Source organism: Bos javanicus, chromosome 16 (assembly GCF_032452875.1).
Source record: "Bos javanicus breed banteng chromosome 16, ARS-OSU_banteng_1.0, whole genome shotgun sequence".
Lineage (NCBI taxonomy): Eukaryota > Metazoa > Chordata > Mammalia > Artiodactyla > Bovidae > Bos > Bos javanicus.
The window spans coordinates 58630487-58642505 of NC_083883.1; the positions used below are offsets into that span (position 1 = coordinate 58630487).

General features: G+C 37.6%; 1 protein-coding gene across 1 annotated transcript in view; it reads left to right on the plus strand.

The window, feature by feature from the left end:
* Nucleotides 1-12019, plus strand: part of PAPPA2 (pappalysin 2) — a 317270-nt gene that overhangs the window by 179672 nt on the left and 125579 nt on the right. The window contains exon 12 of the mRNA XM_061383283.1: nt 11867-12002. Within this exon, the coding sequence (XP_061239267.1) occupies nt 11867-12002 (136 nt within the window). The remainder of the gene's footprint in view (nt 1-11866; nt 12003-12019) is intronic.

A 12019-nucleotide genomic window follows, 5' to 3' on the forward strand; every position in this document is an offset into this window, starting at 1 on the left:
TACATTTATATGTGAAATTAGTTTATATATTTCTTTTTTGAATGTTCAGAATATACAACTCTCATAAAATTGTTTGGGAAATTTTTCACCTTTTCTATTTTTTGAAACCACTTGCATAAAATAAGAATTATCTGTTCCTTCAAAATTTGTCAGAACCCACCTGTAAAACCAATTGAGCCTGGGGCTTTTTTGAGGAAACATTTATAATTTATAATTTCTATTTAAATGTTTTTGATTGTTATTAATATATTCAATTTTTCTTTTCCAATTTTGGAAAAGATACTAGATTACTAGATAGTTTACTAGATAGTTCTTCTCCATATTCAAATTTTAATACAGATAGTTGTTCATAATATATTTACAAATAACTCTGTTTTATGTATAGTTAGGTTTAGGTATAGTTTTCACTCCCTTTATACTGGAATTTTTTGAACCTTTTCTCTTGTTTTCTTAATTACACATGCCTGGTACTTCTTCAAAGAACAAATTTTAGTTTTATTCATTTCTGTTTTTATTCTAGTTACTATTCTCCAAGTCACTGATTTCTGTCCTTCTCTTTATTATTTCCTCCCTTCCTGTTTCTCTGCATTTACTCTGATGTTCTATTTTAGATTCTTATGTTGGACACTTGGATAATTTGTTGTCACTGTTTCATAAATTTTCCCTCTAGATGTTATTTTAACTGTAGTCCATAAATACTGATATATAGTTCTTTTATTGTCAACGAGTCCTAAGTATTTTTTATACCTCATAATTTCTTTTTGAAGTTGTAAAATTTTAATAGCATTTTGTTTCTAGCCCTGATTTTTCAGAGCATAACAACTTTAATTGTGCCAGTTATGTCAATATTAGAGTTTTACTCCTCTTCCACTTGGCCCAACAGTTTATTAGGAAGTACTTAAATAGTGAGCCTTTATTCATTCAGAAATTAAGGACCAGTCTGTATCAGAGATGTATTAGAGATTCTCCTAGCTGGTCAAAAAGTGTTTACCAGTACTCTTACCATTTTTTTCTATTTTTTTTTTAATATACAGAAATATGTACAAAATCCTTTTTCCTTTCCTCTTTTCTTATTTTAAAAATTTGTGTTCTTTGCTCTTCTTACTTTTATTCTTTATTTTCAAATTATTTATTGTTTAATTGAGGCATAACTTATATTCAAGATTATTTTCGTTTTAGGTATAAAACATAATGATTCAATATTTGTATATATTGGGAAATGATCACCAGAGTGAGTCTAGTTAACATCCATCATCATACTTAGTTACAGTTTTTTTTCTTGTGATGGGAGCTTTTAAGATCGACTCTTTTAGCAACTTTCAAATATGTAGTACATTATTAACCATAGTTGCCACCCTGCACAGTACATCCCCTTGACTGTGTTTTATAACTGAAAGTTTGTACATTTTGACTCTCCTGATCTATTTTGTCCACTCCCTAATCCCCACCTCTGGCAAACACTAATCTGTTCTCTGTATCTATGAGCTTGCTTTTTTCCCCTTTTAAAAAAATCCCATATCTAAGTGAGATCATAGGGTATTTGCCTATCTCTGTTATTTTACTTAGCATAAAGCCCTCAAGTTCTGTCCATGTTGTCACAATGGTAATATCTCCTTGTTTTTTATGACTGAATATATGTGTATACACACACACACACCATATTTTCTTTATATATTCATCCATTGTTAGACACTTGGGTTGTCTCCATATATTGGCTATTGTAAGTAACATTACAGTGAACATGAGGGTACATATATATTTTTGAGTTAGTCTTTTCATTTTCTTTGGCTAAATACCCAGAAGTGGAATTGCTAGATCACATGGTGGTTCTATTTTTCAAAATGTTTTGAGGAAACTCCATACTACTTTCCTTAGTGCTGCTGCTGCTGCTGCTGCTGCTGCTGCTGCTGCTAAATTGCTTCAGTTGTGTCCGACTCTGTATGACCCCAGAGATGACAGCCCACTAGGCTCCCCCATCCCTGGGATTCTCCAGGCAAGAACACTGGAGTGGGTTGCCATTTCCTTCTCCAATGCATGAAAGTGAAAAGTGAAAGGGAAGTCGCTCAGTCGTGTCCGACTCCTAGCGACCCCATGGACTGCAGCCTTCCAGGTTCCTCCATCCATGGGATTTTCCAGGCAAGAGTACTGGAGTGGGGTGCCATTGCCTTCTCTGTTCCTTAGTGGCTGCACCAATATACATTCCCATCAACAGTGCACAGAGTTACCCTTTCTCCATGTCTTTGTCAATACTAGCTGCTTCTTACCTTTTTGATAGTAGTCATTCTAGCATTTTTTCAGAGTACAGGTCTTTCACCACCTTGATTAAATTTATTTCTAGGTATTTTATTCTTTTTATGCAATTGGAAATGGAACAGTTTTCTCAATTTTTCTTTCTGATAGTTTCTTAGTGTTTAGGAATGCAACCAATTCTATGTACTGATTTTGTATCCTGCAACTTTACTGAATTCACATTAGTTCTAATAGTTTTCTGGTGGTATCTTTAGGTTCTATATATAAAACCATATCATCTGCAAATAGTGACAGTTTTACTTCTCCCTTTCCAATTAAGATGCCTATTATTTATTTTTCTTGCCTAATGTTCTGGCTAGAATAACCAATACTATGTTGAATAGAAGTGGCAAAATTGGGCATCCTTGTCTTTTTCCTGATCTTGGAGGAAGTTTTCAGCTTTTCACTACTGATATGATGTTAGCTGTAGATTTGTCATAAATGGCCTTTATTATGTTGAGGTTTATTCCCTGGATACCGACTTTGAGAGTTTTTATCATAAATATATGTTGAATTTTGTCAGATGTTTTTTCTGCATCACATTGTTTTTATTCTTCATTTTCTTAATGTGGTGTATCATGTTGGTTGATTTGCAAATGGTGAACTATCCTTTCATCTCTGGAATATGTTCCACTCTGTCATGGTGTATAATACTCTTAATGTAATGTTGAATTTGGTTTGCTAATATTTTGTTAAGGATTTTTCCATTTATATTCATCGGGGATATTAACCTGTAATTTTCTTTTCTTGTGGTATCCTTGTGTGGTTTTGGTACCAGGCTAATGCTGGCCTCATGAAATGAGTTTGAAAGTATTCCCTCCTCTTCTGTGTTCTGAAGAGTTCAAGAAGAATTGGCTTTAATTCTTGGAAAGTTTGGTAGAATTCACCAGTATAGATGTCTCATCCTGGACATTTTTGTAGAGAGTTTTTAAATTAATGATTCAGTCGCCATACTAGTCATTGGTCTGTTCAGATTTTCTATTTCTTCATTACTTGGCTTTGGAAAGTTGTATGTTTCTAGTAACTTATCCATTTCTTCTGGATTGTTTAATTTGCTAGTGTATAATTGTTTGTAGTAATCTCTTCTGATCCTTTATATTTCTGTGGTACCTGTTGTAATGTTTCCTGTTTTATTTATGATTTTATTTGAACCCTCTCTATTTTTCTTCTTGGTAAGTCTGACTAAAGGTTTATCAGTTTTGCTGATCTTTTAAAAAAATCAGCCCTTGGTTTTATTGATTTTTTTCTATTTTCTTTCTATTCTCTGTATTATGTATTTCTGTACTGACTTTAATCCCTTCCTTCTACTGTCTTTGGGCTTTGTTCTTTCTTCTTTTTCTAGTTCCTTTAGGTGTAAAGTTAGGTTGTTTATCTGAAATTTTTGTTACATTTTGAGGCAGCCATTTATTTCTATGAACTTCTCTCTTATAACTGCTTTAGAATTGAACATATTTACTTTTAAAGTAATGATAAGTATGTACTTTCTGACATTTTGTTAATTGTTTTCTTGCTGTTTTGTAGTTTCTTTTTTTACTAGTTCTTCTCTTGCTTCCTTTGTGGCTTGATGACTTTTAAGAATGATATGCTTAGTTTCCTTTTTCATTATCTTTTTTGTATCTATTACAGGTTTTCTGTATCTATTACAGTCAGAGGCTATATTCAAGGCATACTTATACTAAATATTTTTTCTCTGACATTTAAGTTTATATGGTGTGCTGTTTTTATTTTGCTAGATCTGACAATTCTTTTTTTTTTATTTCATAAATTGGAAGGTAAGCCTCTATTCAAAGATTCATCCAGAAAACTATAACCATCCAGAAAACTGTCCAGATATCATAATTTAGCAAAAAAAGAAAAAATTCATGTGTAGAAGTTTCCTAGTCTAGCCACAACTTCTTTGACTTTATTTGTAGAAAAGTTGGCAAGGTCTTTTGTCAGAATCTATTAACTTAATATAAATTTCTAAAAATATTAGTTATCTGAATTTCAATCTTTAATGGGAAAGGTGAAACCAATTAGTCAGGGATTTAGAAACTGACAAAAATGTATGCTCAGAGGAATATTGTAAGCTCTGTTTTTACCATTTATCAGTCATGACCTTATATAATCATATATCCTTCTTTGGCATCATTTTTATTTGAATTAAAATGAGGTGTTTGGGCTAGGTGATTCCTTTCAGCTCTGGTTGTATTTCAAGCTTGATGGTGAATTATAGAAAAGATAATATAATAAATAAGTATGATCAATCAAGTAATTGTAGTCTTAGGCTATTAAGTGATAAGGACAAAGATAATCATATCTATTGATTCTTTTAGAGTTTTGCTGCTTAAAACCTGATTGGCTTCCAAAAGCATCAGTGTCACCTGCGAGTTAGGTAGAAATACAAATCTCAGCTGTATTAAATCAGAATCTTTATTTTAACATGATTCTCAGGAGATTTGTAAGGTTAAAGGAGCTCTACAGGATTATTATCTCATCAGTAAAATAACTGATGTTCAAAATGATGCCTCCAATTATGAAAATTCACTTAAGTACAGGATCCTGTTTTTAAGAGGGAAGAAAATTTTCTAATATATATATTGGGATTATTTCTATGCACATGATTTAACTTCTGAAAAGTTCTTGCTTTCCAAAATAAAATTTTCTCCTTGGAAAATTAACCTAGGTGAATTCCTACAGTCCCTGGGAATCCTAAAAAAAGCAAATATGACTATGCATGTATAATTTTCACTTCCATCAAAGAATAGCCTAATGCATTGAAAGAAGAATTTCATCTCTCCTTGGCTAAGCAGTTTAGCCCCAGAGATAAAGGACTCATTTTCCATTTTCCTATCTGATTGCTACTAACACAACTTGATTGATTTTACATGGAAACTTTTCCAGGCCTTAGATATGACAACTTGGCAAACTGTAAGTTTCATAAATACTTGGATAGCAATTTTCTTTTAATCAGAAGGAAAGATTTCTTGGCTCCACAGTGAATCCCTCATCCCCTCACTTACGCAGTCTAGTTCCCAAGAGACCTTTCATTATCAATATTTCTTAATATGTTTTCACATTCTCAGATTTTGTCTTAAGTGGAGTTTCCCCAGGATTCAGACTATGAGATAAAGATTTGCACGCAGAAAGTTTATTAAGAACTTTCTTTGGGATCAATACCTAGGGGAGAATGAAAGATCCAGGAGTTGGCAGAGAGAGGAGTAGGACTGTGAAACATTTACACAAAGGTTTCAGCATCCCACAGGGAACTAGGATGGCCCTTCAGAATTGTCCCACTTTGTTCCACACAATCCTATCAAAAGGTCATTAGACATGGGGTTCTCCTCTCCCCCTACTCCAGGGAAGTGGCATGACCTTTTGGAGGCTTTCTTTCTCTGAAGGCAGAGACTTGATGTGAGCTGAATGCTCAGTCATGAAGCAGGGGATTTTGGTGGCACACCACAGTATTCTCTACAGATTTGATTTTTGCCTTTATGATCCCCCTCTGAGTCTCACAAGTTCTTCTAACACAAAGTTTCTGAAGACTTAGTTCTGGTATCTAAAATCACAGCTGAGGAGTTGCTATTAGAAGGAACTAAGCAATAAATTGATTTTGGTCAGAGCCCTTCCAATGACCTGCCAAATCACACCCTGGCATATGCCTCCTCCTGGATAATTGAGGTCATAATGGAGATTTCTTCATTTCATAAAATTTACAAGGTGACCTCACTCTTCTGAAAAAAGAACTACATAAGCTCATGATATTTATAACCTTACTTGTATGATGATGGGATAATGCTAGAAATCAACTGGACTTTAAGCAATATCCAGAGAGATAGGTGTCCGGGCACCAGAAGGAAGTCAAACTCTGCTGAAAACTCCTCCCACATTTTGACCCACGCCCTCAAGTAGAGAGGCCACCAAGAGATCTCAAGCTCAGAGGCAAGACGCTAGTTGCCTCTCACCTTCCCTTCATCTGTTGGATTTGGACTTCAGGTTAGATACCTTGAAGGTTTCAGAGTTATTCTCTCCATTCTCAAATTTCTGAAGTCTACATAGACAGTAATATTATTAGAGTAAACCATATAAAATTGCCAGTATTTGATAATTTTTCACCTATAAAAAAAAGGCATATGGTTCCACCAACAGTGTAAGCATTCTTAATCTAATTTCTATTGACCCTACTTGAACTGTGAATGGCTTTCAAAGGGCTCTCTTAGCTCCCTGAAATAGTATCATGTTTTTATACCTAAGTATTTATGTGACTTCACTTTTTGTGGAGAGAGAGGGCACACATGTCAACAAATTTTCTAAGAACTTTGTGATTTTCTGCTCACCAAAATTAGGAACCCTTAGGCAGTCAAAATAATACAGAAAACCCAAATTCCTAACTGTCTAACATTCACGTTGGAGAAAGTCACTTAAGCTCTCAGAATCCTACCTCCCACTTCTATAATATAACCTTTGTATCCTAAGGATATTATAGTAAAAAAAAAAAAAAATAGTGTCTCAGATAGGAACAAAAACCTAATGAGCTTAATGGAGGCTCCAGGAAAGCATGGTTGGGGAACCGTAAAGTACTTATAAAGAGAAAGTAGTATGTGCCCACTTTCTCCTGTTCAAGGGCCTTCCCTTTCTCTCTGAAATCAGGAAGTGCCATAGATGAATGAAAATGGAAAGGCACACAGAAAAAAATAACATCTCAGTAACTAACCAAAAACATTTTAAAACCTCAGAGAAGATTCTTTTCAAGTTTGTGGTATAGTTTCAGGGTTTGCTGTCCAGGGACCACCGCAAAGGATGACCTGAACGTCAAGATGCTTGGTTTAGGAGTCAATTAAGTGTGTTTGTACCCAGCAGGCAGACTGAAGAGGGATTTCTTAAGCCCAAAAAAGTTCTACACCAGGGAAGCATTCTTTCAGTCTTACCCTTTAGCAGGGGCCAGAAGTCAGATCCGGCTGTTAATGTGCAGACTTTGGATGGAAAGCAACTGAATGCATGAGACTGGTTTTCCATTTCTTTCTGTCAGTCGGTTTCTATCTATCTATCTGCCTATTATCTATGTACTCCATACTCTCTGTTTCAAAGTATTTTGCTAGAGATTCACTGAGCTAATTTAACTGGCTATCATTCTATCTTTAAGCCATTCCTCAGTTCTGTCTGAGAATCAATTGCTTTTCTAAAAGATCTTGCCTTGTTTTGATATCTAACTATAGTTTGTCCTCTTCCTAAAAGCCACATTCAAATTAATTTTATATCGCCCTGTAATACATAAACGCAATTTTCTTGTTAAAACAAGCAGTAAAATATTACAAATAAAGCTAACAATTCCCTTGACCTCTTAGCATCCTGGACTCTTCTCTTGGGGCATGCCTGGTGCTCATTTCAGATTTGCGCAATCCCCAGTTAGTTGCCTCTAGTGTATTTTGTCTAGAAGAGGGCAGCTGTTCGCATTGTGCGTTTGGTGTGGTGATTAGAGGAATGTCGTACTTATGTAGTGACCATGGTGGCATGAGGTGAGAATAAGCAGGATTTTGTGTTGCCAGATTTTCTGCTCTAGCCACTACCTACTTTCGTTTAAGAGCACAAAATTCATTGTTTATTTCATATAAAGTAAAAATAGCCTAGACTGTTATATAAATTAAAATAGATGCGACTTGGCTGTAGAAAGAGCAGCTTTGAAAAATATAATGTTTGTTCAAATAAAGAATGCATTTTAGTATTCTAATTATACTGTCAATTCTAGAAATGTCCTTATTTATATGTACAGCAAAAGTAGATTTTTAATAAACACATATTGAACTGAATTTTTAAAAATCTCTATTAAAAGTTATATATACAAAATGTATTTTTCATGGATTCTGTATATAAAGTAGAGATGCATTTTATACCAAGAGCCTCAAATATTGCCAGTTTCTATGGAAGCAGAACCTGCAGTACCAATTCACATCTACAAGTACCATTTTAAAACAACATATGTGAGATTCTTTAGCCTATAAATTTCAGAAAAGCATAATTCTCTATATACCAAAATACATAGTTGTGTGTTTATTTAAATGTTTCTTCTTTATCCTGATCTTCCTGAAGTGTAAACAGAATTTTTTAAAAAATATTCCTTTTTGGAAATAAAAATTCTTGAGCATTGAGTCTTTACTAGATCGTAGGCATTATCTTTGTGCTTTCACATGATTTCATTTCATCCTCATAGTAGCCAAGTGAGATGGGTAGTATGTCGGCTCCTCAGGTGTGGAAAAGAAGAACCCTAGGCTCAGAGAGAAGAAATGGATTGTCAAATTTAGTTTACCCAGCTAGTAAAGATAGGGCTAGGACTATTCCAGGTGGCACAGTGGTAAAGAATCTACCTGCCAATGCAGGAGACGTGGGTTCGATCTCTAGGTCAGGAAGATCCCCCTAAGAAGGAAATGGCAATCGGGAAATCCCATGGACAGAGGAGCCTGGCAGGCTATATATAGTCCACAGGATCCCAAAAGAGTCAGACATGACTGAGCGACTAAACAATAATAAAAAAGATGGGCTAAGAGTTAAACCCAGGGTTCGGCCTGGCCATCCCTCCCTTCAGAATGATGCACTTAACTAGATTCCCTTTACCGTGGTTAGCATTCATTGCACAGACTTGAACCGGTCTCTGGTTTGAGGTTCCAATAATTATACGACAGAGTTCTACTTCTTTGCACTGAGTTGCTCCTGTGGGGGCATATTCGGTATTCAGATGAGAATGAGGTGTGGCTACCTCCCTTGTGTCACTGTGAGAGGAAATGCCCAAGACTCGGCATCCTGTATCGTGATCAGACTTTCCTCTGCCAGTGTCTCACTTGTGGTTTCCCTACTAAAGCCATGGCCGGGAAATCCTGGCATAACCACTTCCCACAAATCACAAATCAAGGCACAGAGACACTGCCACTGCCACAGGAACAGGCTTTAAGGTTCAAAGCGATTTGGGATTCAAAGACCCTTAGAGCAAGGCGATGCAAAATGACTCAGAGGTTTTGGGCACAGGCCCTCAAGACAGAGAAATCCACAGCATAAGGCCTACTAATTAGTTTCAGGTGGGTGATGTCTATTTGGGGACCCAACAGAAAGTGGGAAAACTGAGCCCTCCTGTTCCTCACTGAAGCCACCCCACTCTTCCTGAGACCTATTCGGGTAAAACCACCAGGTACTTCTTTGGGCTCTGTTTGTTCCTGGCTCAGGAAATAACCCAGAGCTTTCTTCCAGTACTTGGGTCTCTTTTGTGGTGTATGAAAAGGAAGAGGTTGTGGGCATTCCCGGGGGACTTTGATGTCTCTGGGGGCTGGAGTTGAGGGCTTTGCATTAGGCTCCTGGTTAACTTATGGTGTGTTTCATGTCTAGCCCTCATCTAGCAAGGAACAAAGGACCTCGTATTGCAAGCCATAACCTATGGGTCTGGAAGTTTTTTAAGTTATAAAGAAATATTTACTACTTCAAAGAGGGGAAATGAAAAGGTGGGGGGCGGGGTGGAAATGACACTGTAAAAAATAGAGCGTGGCTGGTCTTTTCCTCAAAGGTGGAGAACAAGAAGGGAGAGTGTGCTACATTGACCACTGAAAATCATAAAATCACCCTAATTAAGCCAGCAGTGCAAATGGACACTCTATAAACATACCACCAAGGCTCAGGGAGAGTAGGTCTGTGGACAGGGAAAAATTCTCGTTAAAATAGAAAACATGTTTGACTCTCATGCTCCCCTTTTAAGAAAAACCCTCTGCCTTTAGATGTCGTACCCTGCTCTGACACTGAGGACAGTGTTTGGGGGGGCTTCCCTGGTATCTCAGCTGGTAAAGAATCTGCCTGCAATGCAGGAGACCCCAGTTCAATTCCTGGGTCCACAAGATCCCCTGGAGAAGGATGAGGCTACCAACTCCAGTATTCTTGGGCTTCCTTCATGGCTCAGACAGTAAATAATCCACCTGCAATGTGGGACACTTGGGTTTGATCTTTGGATTGGGAAGATCCCCTGGAGGAGGGCATGGCAACCCATTTCAGTATTCTTGCCTGGAGAATTCCCATGGACAGAGGAGCCTGGGGGGCTAGAGTCCATAGGGATGCAGAGAGTCAGATACAAGTGAGAGACTAAGCATAGCACAGCACATCCCTTTCAGAACCTGATACAAAGCTAGAGAAATACATGCAGACTGATGTATGTTCTAGCCCTAGATTCTAATAAAGCAGCAACCATGCAACACCGGGGAAGATGGGAGATGACTCTCAATATCTTAGTGTTAAGAGCAACATTGAGCTCTAGGAAATAAGACAAAAGTAGAATTGCAACATCAGATAATGGAAGATAAGTTCTTCATGTCATTCCCCAATCTCCGAAATGTTTTATTTTAAAGAATTTTTAGGGACAAGACTGCTTCATTGTTAATTAGTCTAGCCATCTAGAATATTTCTTACAGATAACTGAATTTCCCTGTGAATTTTCGGCGCTGGCTTATTTTCCCGCCATGGACAGGGTAAATGTTGTGCTTGGGGCACCAGAAGAATAAGAATAAGCAGTTTGGCAGCATCTAGTTTCTGAAGCAACAGACTCTGCAGTGACCTTTCTCCTGTGTCATAGTTGAAATGCCAAGTGAGAGGTTCTGATAACAATTTTAAGGGGGAGACAAGGAGACAGGGAGGGTTTCCCTGGTGGCTCAGTGGTAAAGAATCCACCTGCCAGCACAGGAGACATAAGTTCGATCCCTGGGTCAGGCAGATTCCCCTGGAGAAGAAAATGGCTACTGACTCCAGTATTCTTGCCTGGGAAATCCCATGGATAGAGGAACTGGCAGGCAACAGTCCATGGGGTTGCAAAAGAGTCAGATGTGACTTAGCGACTAAACAACAGCAACAAAGGAGATGCTAAGTCGCTTCAGTCGTGTCCGACTCTGTGTGACCCCATAAACAGCAGCCCACCAGGCTCCCCCGTCCCTGGGATTCTCCAGGCAAGAACACTGGAGTGGGTTGCCATTTCCTTCTCCAATGAATGAAAGTGAAAAGTGAAAGTGAAGTCACTTAGTCATGTCTGACTCTTTGCGACCCCATGGACTGTAGCCTACCAGGTTCTTCCATCCATGGGATTTTCCAGGCAAGAGTACTGGAGTGGGTTGCCATTGCCTTCTCCAAACAAAGGAGATAGGGAAGGATAATTAGCTATGCCACTTGAGAACAAAGCATTAGCTTGGTGATCATCTTGTCCACGTCTCTCACATTGGAGATAGGGAGGTATTGGCTGGCTATGCAGTGGTTTACCATCTCCAACAATGGTCTCCTTGAATGATCTTTTAGAGAAGTGTAAAGAAGGATTCAAGTGAAAAAGAACTGGTTGAAGTAAAAAGTCTCAGAAAAAGATGGGACTCTCAGTAGCTGAAAGTTAGCTACTTTCCAGCTAATTTTTACTTTTGATAAGACCATGGCTATCTTTCTGTGCCTACTCCATGTTTTTTTTCCCATTTGTAAAGGAGGGAGTTCTTATCTTCTAAGTGGCGAGCTATTTGAGAAGGATAAAAGTAGTGTGACATGTGCCTTGAGAGCCCACTGGAAATAATGGCTCGTACATATATGTGCTTGTGCCTAGGTTTGTTTCAATAGACCAGGAGTGGCCACAGCAATTTTCATTTTCTTGACATCTGATGGCCTGGTACCTGGGAAACGTCAGCGGCCAACAGTGACCCTTTACCTGACCGATGTCAGTGGAAACAACCACTCTCTTGGTGAGTCTGACAGTTAT